At 37.7% G+C, this 23,365-nt stretch overlaps 1 protein-coding gene across 3 annotated transcripts in view; it reads right to left on the bottom strand.

Annotated features, from left to right (window-relative positions):
• Positions 1-23,365, bottom strand: part of FCHSD2 (FCH and double SH3 domains 2) — a 309,212-nt gene that overhangs the window by 19,033 nt on the left and 266,814 nt on the right. For all 3 annotated transcript variants that reach the window (XM_024753308.1, XM_024753309.1, XM_024753307.1), the window contains exons 12-13: positions 18,453-18,557; positions 8,178-8,339 (exon numbers count right to left, since the gene is read on the bottom strand). In XM_024753308.1, the coding sequence (XP_024609076.1) occupies positions 8,178-8,339; positions 18,453-18,557 (267 nt within the window). The remainder of the gene's footprint in view (positions 1-8,177; positions 8,340-18,452; positions 18,558-23,365) is intronic.

Below are 23,365 nucleotides of genomic sequence, written 5' to 3' on the forward strand. Positions count from 1 at the left end.
AAGGTTAGAGGAATAAAGGGTCACCCACAGAGTAAGAAAGTATAGTAAAGAGCAGTGCTTTAGAGGCAGGCATATCTGGGTTCTAATCCCAGCTCTCTCCACTTACTAGCTGTATACTGTTGGGTGAGACAGTTAATTCTTCTAAATCTATCTTCTCATCTATAAATACATTCAGGATGGTTGTGATCATTAACTGAAATAATGTATGAATGTGCCTGACATGGAACCTGGTACAGAATAGATGCTTTACCAATGTGAATTCCCTCCTTTTGGTAGTATTTTAAGCCTAGTTGGTAGAACTGGAGTAGACAACTTATCTTGAGGTTCAGATTAATATTTTTGAACATGTAATATATGTAAGGATCTGTGTCAGGTACTTTACTTGTTATTATGTCTATGGAGAAAGTCAAAGAACATAACACAGTCAGAGACACTTCTCTTAGAAGTGAAATGCTCTACATGTTTTCAATGTCCTACTTTGGTCTTGGCTGTCAGTAAGTGAGAGTTGTTCCCTCAATCTGTGGACACCAATTCAACAGACATTATAGGTAATTCCCAGCACCTAGCAAAGGGTCTCATGAGCAGTGCAGGCTCAATACATGCTTACTAAATTGAATTAAACTGATGTTACTGGGAATTTGAAATGTTAGTTTCATTAAAAGTGTGGACATTTTGAATATGGAGTTTAGTCCAATAAAAAGACAACTGCCCATTTGGAAATACAGTAAATATAAAAGCAATTGAAGATTGTTGCAGGTGTGTTCCATTATTTTCTACAGTTTACATTTATTTCATTACAAAAATCCATTGCTTCTTTCTTTGGGATTTAGCTCAAGCCAACAAACAGATTTTTGTATTACAAAATCAAAGCCTGTTGGATGCAAGGACTATAAGGCATTATTGAGGCAGATGGGAACCAAACTAGCACCCTAAAGGTTTAAAATCTTTATTCTTGTCTTTCAAACACATATTCAACATGGTCTTTATAATGAGTAGAGTTAGAACTTCTTTCTTTTATTTTTTTTAAAATGATTTTTAAAAAAATATTTATTTATTTAATTATTTGGCTGCGCTGGGTCTTAAGTTGCGGCACACGGGATCTTCGACCTTTGTTGCGGCATGCAGGTTCTTTAGTTGCGGCATGCAAACTCTTAGTCGCGGTCTGTGAACTCTTATTTGTGGCATGCATGTGGGATCTAGTTCCCTGACCAGGGATCAAACCTGGGCCCCCTGAACTGGGAGCACAGAGCCTTAGCCACTGGACCACCAAGGAAGTCCCCTAGAATTTACTTCTATGCAACTCTGCAAAATGCTCATATACTTAGGGAGGCTATACAACAGAGTAATTGTCCGGATGCCTTGGCATGGTAGTTAGGGGAAGTGGCTGAAGACAAGGAAGTTATGTAAACACTGTCAGCTATAGTTTGAGAATCTAAGGAGGAAAAAAAGAGCAGAAAGAACAAAAATAAACCAACCTCAAACTAAAAATCTCTGACTCAGTAGTTCTACTTCTAAGAACATATCTTACAGAAAAAATCCCCAACATGAAAAAAATGCATACAAATGTGTTTTTTTGGGGGTTTTTTTGCGGTACGTGGGCCTCTGACTGTTGTGGCCTCTCCCGTTGCGGAGCACAGGCTCCAGACGCGCAGGCTCAGTGGCCATGGCTCACGGGCCTAGCCGCTCTGCGGCATGTGGGATCTTCCCAGACCGGGGCATGGACCCGTGTCCGCAGTATCGGCAGGCAGACTCTCAACCACTGCGCCACCAGGGAAGCCCCCATACAAATGTTTTAAAGAGTATTATTTAGAATATGTGGACGCAATCTAAATATTAAACCTAAAGAGAACAGTTAAGTGAACACATTCCTGATGGAATACTATAGACATGAAAAGGATGATTATGAAGATCAACCATCAATATGGAATGTTAAATAAAAATATACAAAATTAACTTTATTATGATAAATATGTTCATAAAGGAATAGTAGAAAGAGGAAGGAATTCAATCAAGTTGCTAACAGTGGTGTTATAAGGATGGAGCTTTTGTCATTTTTTCTCTACCGTACTTCCTAATTTTTTATTATCTAGTTATATAACTCTTTCTACTCTACAATTAACATAATTTCAGAATTAGGTTGTAAACTGGGTATGGGTTTTTGAATAAGAGAAGGCAAGAAAATAAGAGAAGGAAAGGCCCAGAGACCAACCTGGGTGTGGGGGCAACGTCAGTTATGCAGTGGAGGGGTCACCCCCACACCCCAAATCTCAGTAGGGGCAGGTCAGAGTTGCACAGCATGAAGGGTCACCCCCAAATCTCAGGTTCAGGGTCAGTGCAGGGCCTGTTTTCGTCAGTGGGAGAAAGAAGGGGTCCTCCACTGACAGAACCAGTTAGAGGCCTGGCAAGAAGAAATGATTTCAAAACCAAGACTTAAAAAAAAAAAACAACCAAAAAACGTTAGAAGACGGATAGGAACGGCCGGAGGTGAAGGAACGAGGGCAAGTTCTTCAGCCAGAAGCCCCACGAGATTCTGTTGAATGAAAAACCGTGTTGATCGCAAAGCAACTAACTCAGGTTCACGTAAACCAGCTCCCAAACTTGTTTTGAACTTGCACTGCACCCGCATTTGCTGTACAATTAAAACAGGCCTATCAGTATTCCTATTCCGAGAATATGGAGATGAAGAAAAAACAAGAAATTCTGGTAGAGGTTGCATTATTTAAAATACTGACTTACAAAACTGCACTTGGCTTTTCAAGTCCTGGTGCTCTAAATGCAAGGGTTGATTCTCTCAAGTTCCTCAACCCTGTGCCCCCCCAAAATACAATTCTAAGACTGGCAAAAAAAAAAAAAGAAAATAAGAGAAAGGAGGGATGAGTGACAGAAGGGTGACTGGGTCACTAGCAGCAATCCAATCATAGGAAGCTGTATGTAGACTCCGGTTAACCATCAACTGAATAATTATATCAGTAGGATGCTCCCCGTTTAAAAAAAATTGCTATATTCTGTGTTTTTTTCCTTTCCAATCCTATATTCTGTACCACAGCATAATACAGAAGGCAAAGAGTTAATACTCGAGTAAATATAGTTCTATCCTTATTCTATAAGGTAAACAGACTCTATATTTTAAAAACACTTATCTTCTATAGGGTACTTTACACTAGTAATGTCTAACAGTACTATTAACCATGTTTTCCAGATGGAAGGGAATTCTAAACCTGATGACTAATGCTTTTGTTGGCATCTATAATGGAAGAAATAATTTGGCCCTCAGAATGTGTATTTATGCTCCCTGCCCCTCGCCAGCCAGCTGTCAGTATGAAGAGATACAAATCCCTCTAAATTATTTCAGGGCTGTCATTTAAAATCAGGTTAAATAAATATTGGGATTTCATTAAACTATTTTATGCCTACACTTTTCCTTTATTTATATTGTTATATCCCTCAGCCGAAAGTGGGAAGACACAGGCTCCGTAAGAGTGACTAGAGGAAAGAAAGAGTGGAATGGGATTGCAAAATGCTCCTTTCACAGAGGAAGACATGTCTCTAGATGAGCTGCTGTTTTGGGAAAGTTGTCAAAAATACCCAATTTATTCAACACTTACAACCAGACTGTACTACTCACTGCCAGACACTATACTAGGGACATCTCCTTCGTTTCCTTCCTTCATACTCAGAAGCTTTTCTTTATCTCCTGTTAAAATTCTTCAAGGACTATCTTTAATGACATTTCCTTCATGAGGCAAACTTCTCTCCTCTTTTTCTAGCTGGTATAGGCAAACCTTGGAGTATTATGGGTTTGGTTCCAGACCACCGCAGTAAAGAGATTATCACAATAAAGTCAGTCAAACTAATTTTTTGGTTTCCCAGTGCACATAAAAGTTATGTTTACACTATACTGTAGTTATTAAGCATGCAATACCATTATGTCTAAAAAAATTTACATACCTTAAGAAATACTTTATTGCCAAAAAATGCTAACCATCATCTGAGTCTTCAGCGAGTCGTAATCTTTTTGCTGGTGGAGGGTCTTGCCTCGATGTTGATGGATGCTGACCGATCAGGGTGGTGGTTGCTGAGCGCTGGGGTGGCCGTGGCAGTTTCTTAAAATAAGACAGCACTGAAGTTTGCTGCATTCATTGACTCTTCCTCTCATGAATGATTTCTCTGTAGCATGCAGTGCTATTTCGTAGCATATCACCCACAGTAGAACTTCTTTCAAAACTGGAGGCAAACCTCTCAAACCCTGATTTATCAACTAAGTTCATGCAATAGTCTAAATCTTTTGGTGTCATATCAACAATCTACAACATCTTCACCAGGAATAGATTCCATCTCAAGAAACCACTTTTTAAAAAAAATTTAATTTAATTAATATTATTTTTTTTGCTGCGTTGGGTCTTCATTGCTGCGCATGGGCTTTCTCTAGTTGTGGCGAGCAGGGGCTACTCTTCGTTGCGGTGTATGGGCTTCTCGTTGCAGTGGCTTCTCTTGTTGCGGAGCAGGGGCTCTAGACACACGGGCTCCAGTAGCTGCAGCACGCAGGATCAGTGGTTGTGGCATGTGGGCTCTAGGGTGCACGGGCTCAGTAGTTGTGGCGCACAGGCTTATATGCTCCACGGTATGTGGGACCTTCCTGGACCAGGGTTTAAACCTGTGTCCCCTGCACTGGCAGGTGGATTCTTAACCACTGTGCCACCAGGGAAGTCCCAAGAAACCACTTTTTTTGCTCATCCGTAAGAAGCAACTCTTTATCCATTGAAGTTTTATCATGAGATTGCAGCAATTCAGTCACATCTTCAGGCTCCACTTCTAATTTTAGTTCTCTTGCTATTTCCACCACATCTGCAGTTACTTCCTCCACTGAATTCCTGAATCCCTCAAAGTCATCCATGAGGGTTGGAATCAACCTCTTCCAAAGTCCTGTTCATACTGAAATTTTGACCTCTTCCCATGAATCATGAATGTTCTAAATAGCATCTAGAACGGTGAATCCTTTCCAAAAGGTTTTCAGTTTACTTTGCCTAGATCCATCAAAGGAATCACTATCTATGGCAACTATAGACTTATGAAATGTATATCTTAAATCATAAGACTTGAACATCAAAATTACTCCTTGATCCATGGGCTACAGAAGGGATATTGCGTTAGCAGGCATGGGATATTGTGTTAGCAGGCATGAAAACAACATAAGTCTCACTGTACATCTCCATCAGAGCTCTTGGGTGACCAGGTGCATTGTCAATGAGCAGTAATATTTTGAAAGCAATCTTTTTTTTCTGAGTAGCAGATCTTAACAGTGGGCTTAAAATATTCAGAAAACCATGTTGTAAACAGATACACTGTCATCCAGGCTTTATTGTTACATTTACAGAGAATAAGCAGAGTAGATTCAGCGTAACTCTTAAGGGCCCTAGGATTTTCAGAATGGTAAATGAGCACTGGCTTCAACTTAAAATCATCAGCTTCATTAGCCCCTAACGAGAGAGTCAGCCTGTCCTTTGAAGTTCTGAAGCCAGGAATTGACTTCTCTCTAACTATGAAAGTCCTAGATGGCATCTTTTCCCACAATAAGGCTATTGTGTCTACACCGAAAATCTATTGTTTAGTGCAGCCACCTTCATTAATGGTCTTAGCTAGATCTTCTGGATAACTTGTTGTAGCTTCCACAACAGCACTTGCTGCTTCACCTTGCACTTTTATATTATGGGACTGTTTCTCTCTTTAAACCTCATGAACCAACCTCTGCTCGCTTCCAACTTTTCTTCTGCAGCTTCCTCACCTCTTTCAGCCTCCATAGAATTGAACAGAGTTAGGGCCTTGCTCTGGATTAAGGCTTTGGCTTAAGGGGATGTTGTGGCTGGTTTGATCATCTGTCCAGACCTCTAAAACTTCTTCTTTACCAGCAATAAGGCTTTTTTGCTATCTTATCATTCATGTATTCACTGGAGTAGCACTTTTAATTTCCCTCAAGAACTTTTCCTTTGCATTCACAACATGGCTAACTGGCTCAAGAGGCCTAGCTTTTGGCCTGTCTTGGTTTTCAACATGCCTTCCTCACTAAGCTTAATCATTTCTAGCTTTTGATTTAAATTGAGAGATGTGCAACTCTCCCTTTCATTTGAACACTTTGTAGGTTATTAAGTGGCCTAATTTCAATATTGTGGCATCTCAGGGTATAGGGAGGCCAGAGAAGAGGGAGAGAGACAGAGGAATGGCTGGTTGGGGGAGCAGTCAGACCACACACAACATTTATCAATTAAGTATCCCAATGGGTAAGATTCATGGTGCCCCAAAATACTACAGTAGTAACATCACAGATCACTGATCACAGATCACCATAACAAATATAATAATAATGAAAAAGGAAACCTTCACCTCATTAAAAAATGCAATTATTTGTGAAGTGCAATAAAATGAGGTATATTAAGCTTTTCTGATAGCATTTCACAAAATCATGAGATTTTGGAGCTGGAAGGGATCTTAGAATCTCTGAAACCCAGAGACTTTTTCCAAGGTGTGTTGATGAGTTAGGGGTTAGCAATTCGAGTTTGCTACACAATAGCTCAGTCATACACTGCTATGTATTGTTAAGATCCATAAAAATCTGTCTGCTCTACCAGCTTGTAAGCTCTTTGAGGAGAAAGACCAAGTCATCTCCAATTTGCCCAGGAAGTAGGCACATAAGTGATAAGTGCCTACCCGGTTGATTTAGTTAGAAAAGGTGCTAGTCTGAGGAAAATCATGTGTTTGATTGGTTGCCAACAGTACTGCTGAAGAAGCCAACAGCACGAATGTGCCTGGAATTTGCCATCGTCATAAGTTCTGTTCAATAGAATAACCTGAATTAGATGGAAATTGTGACTTTTAAAAGATGCAACAGTAAGAGACATTCCATGAGACAGAGCAACTCTGCTGTACTAGAAACAGGGCAAGTTCTTCTAACCGCAAAGTTATGTGGGTGATATGTGCTTATTACCCCCAGTTAGATTACCATTAATAGTGAAATAAAAATAAACCTTCAATAGATTGTTTTTCCTTCATATGCACACCCACACACAATCCTTTTTAAATATGCAAGTGTATTCTCATTAGAAAATCAGAATGCTATGTGAAAAAACTGATAAAACTTCCAGGAATGTTCTTAAACTTTGGCCAATTTCTCTAGCAAGGATTCCTTTTATCTGAAAGGCACAAACAATGAAGAGGCACTATGGATACAGTGGAAATTCGGGAGATTAGAGTTTTAGCTTTTAGTTTGCTACATTCCATCTATCTATCAATTCATTCTCTGTCCTTCAACAGACATTTATTGAGTACCTACTATGTGCCAGGCACTTTGCTGTGCAGAGCAGTGAACCAGGTAGGCATGGAAATTACATTCGAGAGAAGACAGACAATAAACAAAAGAAAAGAAGAAGACAAGTACAGATTGTAATAAATGCCATATGGAAATAAACTGGATAAGAGAGAATAATGGGTAGGGCGAAAGCAGCAGAAAATACTTTAGTTTGACCAGGGAGGCATTATATATCTACCTATGTAGTATCAGGCAAATCACTGAACTTTTCTGATACTCAGATCTCCAGGATGAAAAACTAAGGCTGAACTGGATGACATCAGAGTGGAAAAAGCCCTGGATTTGGAGGAAGAAAACTTAAGCTTGAGTTCTGGCTTTGTTTGTAAAACTATACCTGCAGCACTGTCTCCCTGATGAAAGATGCTGTGAGCTGAGTGTGATAGCCCTTGTGAACTAAACACACTAAGCCACAGACTGTGTTCCTTTCCCTTCTTTACAATTGTTTACAACTCCCTGGATGTTTATTTTCATTACCCTGGGAAGACCTCTGAAAACTCTGGAAACATCAGACTAAAATTTTTATCCTGCTACCTCCAGACAAGAAACATATCTACTTCATGAGTGGGATAATGATTAAGCAACTAGTGATAACATACTTTTCACTGCACATTTTAAGAAAAGCACTATGTTTTTCTTCTCACTTTCCTGCACTAAATTTAACTCAATTAGTGACAGACTAAAGGAAAAAACCCCAAACCATTAGCAAAACCATTATTTTTTCTTTAAAATTTTGGCTATTATCAAGTTTGGCTACATAGTCAAAGAATAGCATACTCCAGTGAAGTCAGCCCATCGTATCCAAGAAGAGAAACTGTACCGAGTGTAACGTTCCATTATTGGTCACTGCAGGAAGGCGGGCCCATCGCTCATTTTCCAGTTCTTCCATCACTTGGTTCATTGCACTCTTTAGCCATGTGTCCACGGAAACACCAATCTGCTTTAGTAGGTCCAGCCGGGCTTCAGCTTTCAACTTAATTATCTAAGAAAACCAAGAAAATGGTCAGAAATCAGAGTATTTTTTCCTCACATTGATTGTTTTTAAGTTACTCCTGATTTATTAATTAGAACAATCTTGATGTTCTTTAGCAATTCTTCCTTGGCATAGATGTTAATTTTTCACTTGGCAAGAGGGAGAGAGGAACAGGGGAAGAAGGGAAGAGGGAAGGGAACACAAGAACAGGAATCAGAGCTTGCTGACAATGGCAAAACGCTCACTTGCATTTTGACAAGTTACATCAAATATAACTTATCAAAAGGAAGATGGTAACGCACCATAAAGTCTGCTTTCCTTTCCTTTTAATAAGGCTATGCCTCAGAACATCCCAAAATTTAGCATTTTCAACAGCCTTCTAACCCATTTCCTGGACTTTCTCTTCTCTATAATCCATCTTTTACAAGTCTACAAATGATCTCATCAGTCACTTCCCTGCTTAAAAACTTCCACAATTCCTGACTGCCTACTGAGTACAGATTTTATATTAAATTATGATGCAGCTGTCAGAAACAGAAGATATTGAGAATAAAAAGTTCCTGTGCTCCAAATTCAAGAAAAGGAAACACTGTCTGTTCTTTGGCTCTTGTTCCAAGCCATAAGCAAGTAATCATAGAATTAGTTTAAACCCGTCCCAATCAAACAGTAACTGCTTTACTCCAATAGCCACGCCTCTGAGTCAGCCAATCTGTGACAGCCCCAAGCTTCTGCAAGGCAGCCAATCAACCACAGCCTCACTCCAGTAATCATCAGCAGTTAAGCTTCCACTCCTGCTTCCAACAGTCCAGCAATCCCTACACACCAGTTAAAAACTAGTCTGTAACACATGCCCAGTTTTGAAAATCTGCCAATCCCTGAAATCCACACTTCTCAAAACCCTTTGCATTGGTTCTACTTTGTCAGAAAGATTGTATTTTGTAAGTATCATTCTCTTGTGTTTTAGCAAGTAGTAAACTCAGCTTCATTCTTCCTCATACTGGAGTGGTTGTCTCTTCCTTCAACATTTGAAGGCTCCACTGAGATAATTTTGAGGACCTTCACTTGATGGCCTTCTGTGGACATCTTGGACAAACAAGTATGCTCACTGGTATGCGATTTTGATCACTCTCTGGATTCTCTGCTGAGGGAGTTGGTATCAAAAAGGATCTGACATCTGACTTGTTTCACTGAGCTCTCATTGCTGAATTTATATTGTATTCCTAAGATTTTAAAATGAGATAAAGGGACTTCCCTGGTGGTCCAGTGGTTAAGATTCTGCCCTTCCACTGCAGGGGGCATGGGTTTGATTCCTGGTTGGGGAACTAAGATCCCACATGCGGCATGGTGTGGCCACACACACACAAAAAGAGACAAATTCATATTACATAAAATTCACCATCTAAGTCATTTTCAAGTACACAATTCAATGGTTTTGGATATCATATAGACCTTTATATAAAGTTTTTGGCTTACAGGCACACTATTTGGTAAACGGTCTTGTAAAAATCTTATTCTTCTAATAATTTTTTTGGTAACAACTTTACTGAGATGAAGTGCACATATCATACAATTCACCCATTTAAAGTGTATAATACAATTGGCTTACAGTATATTCACAGATATGTGCAATTATCACAATTTTATATATTTTTAAAACTTTTTATTTTCTATTGGAGTATAGTTGATTAACAATGTTTGTGATAGTTTCAGGTGTACAGCAAAGTGATCCAGTTATTCATATACATGTATCTATTCTTTTTCAAATTCTTTTCCATTTAGGTTGTTACATAATATTGAGCAGAATTCCCTGTGCTATACAGTAGGTCCTTGTTGGTTATCCATTTTAAATATAGTAGTACAATTTTAGAATATTTTAATCATCTCCAAAAAAAACCCCGTATCCTTTAGTTATTGCTCCCTTATCACTTATTCCCTGTAGCCTATGGGACCACTAATCTACCCTCTCTCTCTATAGATTTGTCTATTCTGAACATTTAATATAAATAGAACCACACAATATATGGTGTTTTGTGTCTGGCTTCTTTTACTTAGCATAATGTTGTTGAAGTTCATCCATGCTGTAACATGTATCAGTATTTCATTGCTTTTTATGGATACTGTGGGTAGAACACATTTTGTTTATCCATTTGTCAGGTGATGGGTTGTTTCAACTTTTCAGCTAATATGAATAATGTTGCTACAAACATTATTATACAAGTTCTAGTGTGGACATATGTTTTCATTTCACGTGGCTATATACCTAGGACTGGAATTGCTTAGTCATAAAGTAATGGTATGTTTAACCATTTGGGGAAATGTCAGATTGTTTGTTTCAAAGCAGCAACCTCATTTAACAATCACACCAGCAGGGTGAGGGTTACCATTTCTTTACATCCTGGCAAACCTTGTTAATGTCTGCCCTTTTTGATTCTAGCCATCCTAGTGGGTGTGAAGTGGTATCTCACTGTGGTTTTGATTTCTATTTCCTTGATGACTAACGATGTCATCTTTTCACGTGCTTACTGATCATTATATATCTTCTTTGGAGAAATGTCTACTCAGAACCTTTGTCCATGTTTAAATTGGGCTGTCTTTTTACTGCTTTTATTTTGCCTTTGTCTTTTTATTGTAAGTTTTTGATGTATTCTAGATCAAAGTCCCTTATCAGATACATGATCTGCAAATATTTTTTTTCCCATTATGTGGGTCTTTCACTTCTTGATAGTATCTTGTGAAGCATAAAAGTTTTAAAATTTTGATTATGTCTAATTTATCTATTTTTTTCTTTTATTGCTTGGGCTTTTGGTGTCTTATCTAAGAAATTAATCCAAGGTCACAAAGATTTATCCCTATGTTTCTTAAAATAGTTTTATAGCTTTAGCTATTATATTTGGGTGTTTGATCATTTTGAGTTGAGTTTATTATTTTATATGGTGTGAAGTAGGGGTCCAACTTCATTCTTCTGCATGTGGATATCCAGTTGTCTCAGCACCATTCTAGTATGCATTTTAAACTAATATAAGCAATGAAATGTTTTTGAAAAATAAGTGAACCAACAAACCTCTTCTTGGAAATTATAAATGTAAATCATTTAATTGCTGAAGCAAAGAAAACAGAGAGAGACAGAGAGAGAGAAGTATATTCTGTTTTCTCAAATCCAAGTAATATAGTTTTCATAAGATTTATTCTTATCAGCACTTTACCAAACAATTGAGGAACATGGTATTTGCAAACTTAGATTTTTTTTTTTTGCAGTACATGGGCCTCTCACTGTTGTGACCTCTCCCATTGCGGAGCACAGGCTCCGTACGCTCAGGATCAGCGGCCATGGCTCACGGGCCTAGCTGCTCCGCGGCATGTGGGATATTCCCGGACCGGGGCACGAACCCGTGTCCCCTGCATCGGCAGGCGGACTCTCAACCACTGCGCCACCAGGGAAGCCCTAGCTGTTGTTTCTTGCCAAGTTCCTTGGAGTTTCTGCTGCACATGTCTATTTAGGTTTAGCCAAGGATTTGGATGGTTATTTATATGCAAATTTGAGAACTCCCTGACATTCAAGCTCAAGCCAGTAAGACTTAGGCTCTCTGCTTGAATTTTTTAAAATAAATAAGTAAATTTATTTATTTATTTTTAGCTGCGTCGGGTATTTGGTGCTGGGCGTGGGGGCTATTCTTTGTTGTGGTGCGCGGGCTTCTCACTGCAGTGGCTTCTCTTCTTGTGGAGCAGGGGCTCTAGGTGCATGGGGTTCAGGAGTTGTAGTTCACAGGCGCTACAGCACAGCCTCAGTAGTTGTGGCACATGGGCTTAGTTGCTCTGCAGCATGTGGGATCTTCCTGGGACAGGGCTCAAACCCATGTCCCCTGCATTGGCAGGCAGATTCTTAACCACTGTGCCACCAGGGAAGCCCTTCTCTGCTTGAATTTTAGTTGTACAGCCCCTCACAAAGAGCTGTAAAATGTAAATGTCACCACGTATAGTCCCATTCTCTGAAGAGTCTTTTCCCCTCTAGATTTTATATGCTTTGGGTCATTTTCCAGTTCTATCAAATAGGTATTTTAAATATTTTTACCCTTATTAATAATTGTTATCTAAAAGAGGATATAAGCTAGCCCCTTATTATCAGAAGCAGAAACCCTTGTAGAGATATATTCTACATTCAAAGAAATCTTAAATTTCACTCAGCAATTTACTATTAATAATATTTGCATTGTAATTTTGAAACCGTTTAATATAGATGTAGGATAAGGCAAATAAAATATCGTATAATATTATTAGGAACTTAAAATTTCAATATAAGATAAAAGGATATAAATATAAAATAAAGAAGTTTAATAAAATCTTTCCAATTTTAAATTTGAATTGAAAATAACAATATGAACTCATGATTTAAAAAAAATTCCTAGCTCCAACAACAAAGGAAGGGCCAAGAAATAAATGACACCCATAACAATAAGCACCTTCACAGCCTAGATTTTGGTGTCTAAATACTATTCTATATTAAAAGAAAGCAGAGCTTCTTGGAGAAAAGGCTAATTCTAAGTCTGGGCAGGGAAAATACAAGGTGAGCCTAAGATAGCTTGTTGTGCTAGAAAGCAAAAAATGTTCAAAGACTAGTGGGAGTAATGTCAAAAGGACACAGAAGTCAGCTTAAATGGACTCTCAATGGCCAAATTTAGACAATATTGGGCTTAAAGAAGGACAACTGAATACTGAAAATAGATTAAATGAATAAAAATCTATAATAAATCGAAATACATAAGGTGGGACTCCATGAGGAGACTTTGTAAAGAATAAGTACTGGGGAAAGAACATCTACCGTGGAGCTGTGAACTGAAAAACTCCCAGAGATTGTATAGGGCTGAAAGATGTTGCAGTTCCATCCAGCCAGAGATGAGAGACCAGAGATCTTGTTGGATACTCATGGCAAAAGAAGAAACTGCAGAAAGGAAATTCATCAGTAATAAGGCTAAATTAGTCCTACTGGAAAGGCTACTCTAAACCAACCCAAAGCTTAAAAACAGGCCTTGAACAGATCAAACTGAGCTGGCTGCCCAAACGAAACTCAACAGGCTTTAAAATAAGAAAAGAGAATCCAGAAACTCAACAGCCAAACAGTCACAATTCCTAGTATTCAGTAAAAGTTAGTACTAAGTATTTGAATAGCAGAAAAATATGAGCCATAACCAAAGGAAACATCAGTCAATAGAAAGAGAGCCAGAAATCACAGATATGACGGAATGAGTAGATGAGGACTTTAAAGTCACTATCATAAACATACTTAAGGATTTAAAGGACAACATGAAGATAAATGGGAGTGAACTGGAAGATATAAAGAACCAAATATAATTCATAGAGCTAAAAATGTAATATCTGAAATCACAATTCACAGGATAGCCTTAATAGCAGGTTATACACTACAGAAGAAAAGATTAGTGAACTTGAATACATAATAACTCATCAAACTGAGATTATGATAAAAAATAAGGCTGGATAAAAGTGTGTGGGGTCATCTTTATATGCGATGTATAGGACAATATCAAGTGATCTATTATTCATGTTGTTGGAGTTGAACTAACCTATACGACAGAAAGCAGATCAGCTGTTGCCTGGCCACAAAAGAACCTTTTGGGGTGACAGAAATATTTTATATCTTGATTGTGGCAGTGGATATTTAGGGGTGCGCATTTATCAAAGCACATTAAAGTGTTTACTTGAAATGGCTACATTTTATTTTATGTATACTATGCCTTAATAAAGTTGATTTTTAAAATTCCATGACATAGTAATAATACTTAAGAAAGGGAGAAAAATACTCATTTGCTGTCCCTGGAGGTGACTAGTACTTGTTAATTGCAATGGAAAAAGAAAAAAGAACTTTAACAGTAGAAAGATTTGGTAGTGCCACCTGAATTGAAAGTGACTATTCTTAGCATCAGTAATGAGAAAACTTGATAAAAGCATACTGTGATGAAAAACACAGCATCATTTATAAAGTATTCTTGCCTAAAATATAGACTATAGTCAGACCTTTAAACTTAACTTCCATTTTATAGTATAGAAATAAACACATAAATTTAATATTGCAAAATATTAATAGTTGAATTTAGCATATTGGAAAATATATATTTATTCTTCATCTGTTTTGTATGTTTGAAAATTTTCACAATAAAAATTGAAGAAAGTGGTTAGTTAAGAGGTCTACTAACATACTACATGATAAGAGTACAGTGAAACCCCACAATAACAAGTCTGGAGGTAATATAAATTTGCATATAATATGATTGGAAATTTTGTTTTTATAGCAGGGTCACCCTTAGCATTTCCTTAACCTTGTAGTAATGAGGCCTCACATTTTATGCAGCTGAGGTTTTTCGACTTCTCTTATAGCATTATGGCAAGGGTCTTACCATTTTTGAGTCATTGAGTACAACAGTGACATTGTAATTTTGAATTCCTCATGTACAAGAGAAACTTATGAGATGATCATTTTAAAAAATGGTATCTATTAAAATGTGTTTATATAGACAAGAAGTGATTTGAGTTTTGGTTTTGTTAATTCATTTGATACCATGTATTTTGGCTTTCAAATGAACATTCAATTCAGATCATAAAATTTACTTAATATCTTGGAGAAAGAGTCATATAGTTTATAGTTCCTCCTGCAGACCTTAATACCTAACATGTATAAAATATCATTAAAAATTTCTGGGTATCTTTGACTTCTTACATTAACTTCCTCCTCTTTGTGTTAAACATTTCATTGTTGAAAAAGAGAAAAAACTGCCCTCAACCCAGATAAAGGTACAATTTAAACACACAAAAAAATAATTGTATCCTGAAACATAAGTCATGTACAGCTTCCAAAAAGGGCATTTAAAACTCTTGGTTTCTTGGCAAGCTACCTTAAAAATAGGTATGATATGTCAGATCAAGAATGTATGTGTATTCGTATGACAAAAGGCATTTCAAAAAATTCAAATACCTAAATACCAGGTTAAGAAAATTGTTATTAAAGTTTAATTTAAGCAGTTATTGCCTCAATCCAATTCTTAAATTAGTCAGGGGCTGCAAAGAGTAGCACAGCTAGTACAAATATTCTTGTGATAGTCGTAGAGATCATAACAATATAACAATAGGTTGTTCATCAATGTATATCTAGTATATTCATCAGTATCTGGCACGCAGCAGATACTCATTAAGTGTTTGTTAACCTAATGAATTAGTGAGTCTGTCCCCAAATTAACCAGCCAATAATTAAGTAATCACTGTATAACCTCTATTATACTATTCTTTGGAAATAGTATACTATTCCTATTCTTTGGAAAAGCACAGGCCATTTACATTTTCAATTTCTTAGGACTGGAAAAATTTCTTTAATCTATTACTGAGTGCCACAAAGGTTTCTATTCTAATTAGCAACACTGAATGGAAACACATTATAGAAAATACTGGATAAAGCAGATTAATCAACAAGGGAGGGTAGCATTCATGTTGCAGGAGTTAAAAACGAAACATAAAGGACATAATGGAATTTTAACTAGTTTACTCTCTTTTGTGGAAGTATTTATAATAACTATTGAATGGAAAGAGAAAATCCAATACAAATGATACACAGGCAGAAAAAAGAAAAAGAGAATCTATTGAACCCATTACTGTCAGTTCCTCTGAAGGCTCTTGTGGTCTAGTCTATGCAAAAATTTCACTATGACAATCTTGTAAATAATACTCTAATACTACACTCATATTTTCCATCTAATTTTAGCTGGGTTATTTTTTGTAACTGATAAGTGGAAATCAAGTAAGAGATTGCTTTAAGATAGCAGCAGGATAAACTATTTCACAGATATTCAAAACTGAGATAATTGATCTGGCATCACGGTTTTTAGCATATTGCATATTTTTGGTAAGAAAATTACCTTTGAGACTGCAGACTTAAATACTAGTATTAGGAGAGATGAGACATTCTGTTGTGGGACTCTCACTTCATATTTTTAGCTTTAAGCTAACAAACAGAAGGCATTTTAGCACATTCATGGAAATAACAAGTCATTCAGCCTAAATGCAGACTACTGCTACTACTGAAGGGCATGGTGGAGGTAGGGTACCAGACAGTGACACCATGTATGAAGTCTGGAAATGGAAAATACAAGAGAGAACACACCCTTCAGAAAACTTCTGAGACTTGTCCTGTTCTGTCAAGGCTCTGAAACTGGCTTCACGCAGAGTCTGGAGAAACGAACAAGAAAAGTTCTTCTACACAAGCCAACGTTTCTCAAACTAGGCAAGAGCCTGCCAATGTGCTTGGCCAGAACCCTAGGGCAGCGGTTTAGCCATGACCCTGAGTTCAGTGAGGAAAATGGCTAGTTATTGTTCACTCTGCTCTCTTCACTATGGAGGCTGTGGATCATGTGCCAGGAATGAAGGCGAGCTGGGGTTACTGGGGCTTCTCTAGACCAGGCAGATAGCAAGATAGCAAGCCTCTTCTGGTTCAGATCACTTCCATGGGGCTGTGCCAGAAACATGCTCATATTCCCTGTCTTTGCTGATGCTGCCTCTCCACTTACTACCAACCCCCACTCCTTGCCCCGCCCCCATCACTGAAATACTGCCTCAAAACCTCTAGAGATCTGAGAGCGTATTTGAAAATCACTAGCTTAGATTAATGCTCAACCCAATACAAGAATTTCTTGTATAGAGTCTTCTCATACACTTATAGTGCTGCACTGTATCTTAGGGCAGCTTATTTTGCCATTGGGCAGATCTGTTAGAAAGTATTTCCCAGTAGCAAGCTCAAATCTGCCTCCTTCCTACCCTCTTTCAGTTCAAGTTCTGCCTCTTGAGGTTGCATGGCATAAGTCTGTGCTATCCCTTTTTCATCTGTCAATATCCATCTTAAGTCCTATCTCTTTGTGTTACCTGTCCTAACAACTCCCACAGTGACCTCTGTGTCCTTTGGGTTCCTTAAGGGTTAAGTTTGCTCGTGTGGACCACTCCTTGGCACTTATGCTTTACAGTCTTAGTTATCTTGGGCATTCTTTAAGCCTTCCTAACAAGAACATATTCTCGTTGAAGGCTGGACAGTCACAATGTTTTTTTTTGTGTTTTTTTTTTTTGCGGTATGCGGGCCTCTCACTGTTGTGGCCTCGCCCGTTGTGGAGCACAGGCTCCAGAAGCGCAGACTCAGCGGCCATGGCTCACAGGCCCAGCCGCTCCGAGGCATGTGGGATCTTCCTGGACCGGGGCACGAACTCGTGTCCCCTGCATCGGCAGGCGGACTCTCAACCACTGTGCCACCAGGGAAGCCCCGCAGTGTTATTTTTAATGTCTACTTCCACGTCCCTTCGCTATGTTGCACTGGATAGATAACTAAATACAAGCGTGCACAGGTCCTTCATGAACTGCTCTTAACCACAATGACTTTCCTTACTTTCTACCACATTTCTTTACAAAAATCCTCCATGCTAATCAAATCCAACTGCCAAACTACATCTTATATCTTCCTCCTTTGCAAATAACTTTTCTTTCCATCTCAACTTCTCCCCCTCTAGGTCACAGAATATTAGCCTAGGGTACATGAATTTCTGAATACTATAAATAAAATGTACATTTTTTTGTGGTAGAGAGGGTTTCACACTCTCATATGATCCTCAAAGGGTCCCATGACTCCACAAAAGATTAAAATCCACTGCTGTAACTCTTGCCTTGTCTGCTTAACCAACTCTTCTCTATTCTTAAAAAGTCAGCTTATGCCGCTGGATCCAGTGAACCTTTCATACGGGGGGAGACTTTTCTAGGCACTGAACTTATATGTATCAATTTCTATACTATGCTGGCTGATTTATTATGTAACTTGTGAAAACTTTAAAATTAATATCTTTATTGTAACTTAATTCTTTCGTTATTTGATGTTTCATGATTGTAAACTCTTCATAATGGGTTCAGTGTCTTTTTGTTATGTGTACTACCTTGTATGAAACAGGCACTCACAAAGAATACTCTGGACACAGATGGTGAATCAATCTTCAAATTAATCAGTGTATAGAAACTGAATTCTAAAGGTCCACATCACGGCTGTGACATTGCTGGAGCTGGGCAAAATGCCACAATTAGCTGCCACCTCACCTCTGCTTTACGAATATTTTCTCTAGCTTCATCTATTTTCTGTTCCAACTCTGTTCGGCCTTGTTCTGAAACTGCAACTCCATGACATTCCAGATCATCTAGAACCTATTAAAGAAAATAGGAAAATGATGATTGCTTTCTATTTTTCTCTTTTTTTTTCTTAAAGTGATTAGAGTAGCTAGATAATTTTAAAGACTTTAGTGACAAGTGACCATGACTCCCTTTTTAACCTTTGTTTTCATTTATTTATTTGATAATTTAAAAACCTCTGAAAACTGAGTTATTTGTAGTGAGGTGGATGGACCTAGAGACTGTCATACAGAGTGAAGTTAAGTCAGAAAGGAAAAACTAATACCATATGCTAACACATATATATGGAATCTAAAAACAAAAAACTTCTGAAATAATTATAGACTTACAGGAAGTTGCAAAAGTAGTAGAGTCCCTTCACCCAGCTTCCCCCAAGGGTAACAACTTATCTAACTATAGTACAATATAAAACCCAGAAAATTGACACTGGCACTATCTATAAACTTCATTTGAATTGCATGTTTTGATATGTATACCTTTAATTTTTAAAAAATTACATGAATATAAAGCATTGTTTCTAAATAACAACTAATACAAAATGGTAAGAAGTCTGTTGTATCTTCATATGCCACCATGTGCTCCCCACCCTAAGATAAAGACTGTCCCATCAATTTATTTGTATTTTATCAAGTCATCTCTTATGTATTTCCTTACATGCTTTGTACAGTTTTGTTTGAAAAATAATAAAATGAGATCTACCTTCCCTTCAATGTGTCTAAGAAACCTTTTTGTGTTTGTACAAACTGATTGACTTCATTCTCTAATTAATCCACAGATTCAATAGTTCAACCATACCATATTTTGTTTACTCTTACTTTATTGCTATCTGAGTTTTCAAATTTCTCAATACTATAAACAGTACTGTACAAACAACCTAGTCAATGATTCTTTGAACACATACGGGAATATTTATCTAAGGTAAAAACACAGAAGTGGAAACTGTACATTTTTATAGACATTGCCAAATTGCTCACAAAAGGCTGTACTTACTCTTCTAGTAGTGTGTAAGAGCACGCTTCTCTACATTTCACCAACACTGGATATTGTCAATCTTTGAAATTTTATAAAAATTATCTTATTGTTTCAATTTTCATTTCTCTGTAATAGAATATCATTTCATATGTTGCTGGTCATCTCTATTTCTACTTTTATAAATAGGCAGTTCATATCCTCTAACCATTTTTCTACTCTTTTGTCTTTTTCTTAACTTAAATATTATTTCCTTCCAGATATTAGTTGTTTTTCTGTTATTTATGTCACAAATATTTCCTCCCATTCTATTCCCTTTCTCTTAACTTTTTTTTTTTTTTTTTTTCCGAGCAGTACGCGGGCCTCTCACCGTTGTGGCCTCTCCCACTGCAGAGCACAGGCTCCGGATGCGCAGGCCCAGCGGCCATGGCCCACGGACCCAGCCGCTCTGTGGCATGTGGGATCTTCCTGGACTGGGGCACGAACCTGCGTCCCCTGCACCGGCAGGCGGACTCCCAACCACTGCGCCACCAGGGAAGCCCCCTTTCTCTTAACTTTTAAAAGTTCTTTTGTTTTACAGAAATTTTTTATGTAGTCATATTTATCAAGCATCTTACTTTATGGGTTCTGGGTTTTGTGTCTTACTTAAGAAGCCACTGGTAATATGCCAAAAATATTCTATATGTTTTTTAGTTTTTAGTAGTCTTGTGTCTAGCATTTAGCTCTTTAATTCTTTTGAAATTTACCTTGTATATGGCAGAAGGGAGAAATCTAACCACATATTTTTTCCCCAATACACAGACAATTGCTTTAATGCGATTTACTGAATAAATCCTCTCCCCAAAGATTTGAAATACCATTAACATGTTTTTGATTTTTGATCTACTTATTTTTTTATAAGTTTTTTTTTAAAGTAATTTAATATTTATTTTTTGCTGCATTGGGTCTTCGCTGCTGCACGCAGGCTTCCTCTAGTTGTGGCAAGTGGGGGCTACTCTTCCTTGTGGTGCACGGGCTTCTCATTGCTGTGGCTTCTTTTGCTGTGAAGCACGGGCTCTAGGCGCACGGGCTTCAGTAGTTTCAGCACATGGGCTCAGTAGTTGTGGCTTGCAGGCTCTAGAGCACAGGTTCAGTAGTTGTGGAGAATGGGCTTAGTTGCTCCACGGCATGTGGGATATTCCTGGACCAGGGCTCAAACCCGTGTTCTCTGCACTGGCAGGCGGATTCTTAACCACTGCACCACCAGGGAAGTCCAACATGCTTTTTATTATGAAACGTTTCAAATATACTCAAAAGTAAAGAGACTAGTATGATGAACTCCTATATATTGATCACTAAGATTCAACAGTTAATGAGACTTTTCCACGTTTGCTTTACCTACTATCCTTTATTTTTCTTGTGCTAAAGCATTTTAAAGCTAATTCCAGACATCCTGTCATTTCATTCCTATATGTTTTAGTGAAAGTCTCTAAAAATATGAACTTAAAAAAAATACAACCACAATACTGTTATCAAAACTTACAATAATTCCTTGGTAGCCTTAATATGCTGTTCAGGGCTTCCCTGGTGGTGCAGTGGTTAAGAACCCGCCTGCCAATGCAGGGGACACAGGTTCGAGCCCTGGTCCAGGAAGATCCCACATGCCAAGGAGCAACTAAGCCCATGCGCCACAACTACTGAGCCTGGGTTCTACAGCCCGTGAGCCAAAACTACTGAACCCACGTGCCGCAACTAGTGAAGCCCGTGCTCCACAACAAGAGAAGCCACCGCAATGAGAAGCCCGCATACCACAACGAAGAGTAGCCCCTGCTCGCCGCAACTAGATAAAGCCCACAGGCAGCAATGAACACCCAATGCAGCCATAAATAAAAAAATATATATATGTAAAAAATATGCTGTTCACCATTAAAATTCCCTGTCTGCCCGAAACTGACTTTTTAGGGTGGTTTGTTTGAATCAACAGCTAAAGGTCCATACATACACAGATCTTTTTTTTTGATATATTTGTTAACTCTTGTATGATACTACAGTTTTAATTACTATAATCATTACTGCATCTTTCAGTATGTGTTAAGGCACAAATGTCTCATTATTGTTGTTACTGGCTATTCTTGTACATGAAGAAAAATTCAGATACATTTTAGGATCAGACTGTGAAGTTTCTCTAAAAATATTTTTTAAGTTTCATTGGGATTTCACTGAAATTACAAATAAATTTAATTTAAAAACCACATAAAAAAAGTCAGAGAAAGACAAATACTGTATGTTATCACTTATATGTGGAATCTAAAATATAAAACAAACTAATGAAAATAACAAAAAAGAAACAGACTCACAGATATAAAGAACAAACTAGTGGTTACCAGTGGGGAGAGAGAAGGGGGCAGGGGCAAAACAGGGGTACGGGATTAAGAGGTACAGACATGCATAAAGTCAAAAAGCTACAGGGATGTATTGTACAGCACAGGGAATACATCCAATATTTTATAACAAATGGAGTATAATCTTTAAAAATTGTGAATCACTATGTTGTACATCTGAAACACATAATATTATAAATCAACTATACATCAATAAAAAAAGAATTTAAAAGTAAAAAAAAAATCTACAATATTTGAATCTCTCCAATTACCCATGTCTTCTTTGATAAAAAAAAAAGTCTTTCTTCTTACAACCATGACACTGGTTGATTTATCAGTATTTTATTGCTGTGGTGAATAATTTTTTTCCAACTGCATTTTGCAATTGATTATTATTTCTAGCTAATATGAAAACTAATGATTTTTGTATGTAGTCTTGTTTCTATTGACTTTACTGAACTCTTAACTACGTCTGATAGTTTGACAGCTGGGTCTCTTATATTTGGGGGGGTACACAATCACCTCATCTATAAGTAATGACAAATGTACCTCTTCCAAATATTTAAACACCTTATCTTTCTTTCATTAAGAGCATTGACTAAGTGGTGATCACAGGTACTGTTTTCTTATTTTATCATTGTGGTAGGTAGAATGGTCTCCAAAGATGTCCACACTCTAATCCCTAGCAATGTGTATATGTAAGACATAATTTACTGATATATTAGAGTTATAGACCTTAACACAGATTAACATCTGGATTATCTGAGCGAGTCCAGTCTCATCACATGACTCCTCACAGGCAGAGAACTTTCTCTGGCTGGAGTGAGATGAGAGACAGGCCAAAAGAGAAGTCAGAGAGATTCCAAGCATGAGAAGGATGCAATGCACTGCTGCTGACTCTGATGTAGGAGCCCATGTGCAAGGACCAGAGAGAGTGCCCTCTAGGAGCTAAGAGTAGCCCCTAGCTGTTACAGTTTAAAGAACTGTTATCAGCCCTACAGTTATAAGGAACTAGATTCTGACAACAGCCTGAATGAGCTTGGAAGTGGATTCTCCCCCAGATGCCAGCCCAGTGGACACCTTGATTTCAGTCTTGTTAGAGTTAGAGCAGAAAAACCAGCCAAGCCCACCCAGACTTCTAATGTATAGAAGTGTAAGACAATAAACTTCTATTGTTTTAAGCCACTAAGTTTGTGGTAATTTGTTATGGCAGCTATAGAAAACTAATACAACCATCAGGTATAATGTTTGCTCTAAGTTTCAGGAAGCTATCCCTGTCAGAGTGAAAAAGTCTTAATCCAGCTGGTTGGGAATTTCGTTTTACTTTTTAATCACTAAGGCAGACAGCATTTTATTATGTGCTTTATTGGCAACTATGACAATAATTATATAATTTTTCATCTTTATTCTGTAAACGCATTTTATTATACTGATATATTTTCTAATGTTGAATCGTCCTTGTACCCTAGTCATGTGCTTAAAACACAGTTGGAT

The sequence above is a fragment of the Neophocaena asiaeorientalis genome, unplaced genomic scaffold (genome assembly GCF_003031525.2).
Source record: "Neophocaena asiaeorientalis asiaeorientalis breed wild unplaced genomic scaffold, Neophocaena_asiaeorientalis_V1.1 scaffold618, whole genome shotgun sequence".
Classification (NCBI taxonomy): Eukaryota; Metazoa; Chordata; class Mammalia; order Artiodactyla; family Phocoenidae; genus Neophocaena; species Neophocaena asiaeorientalis.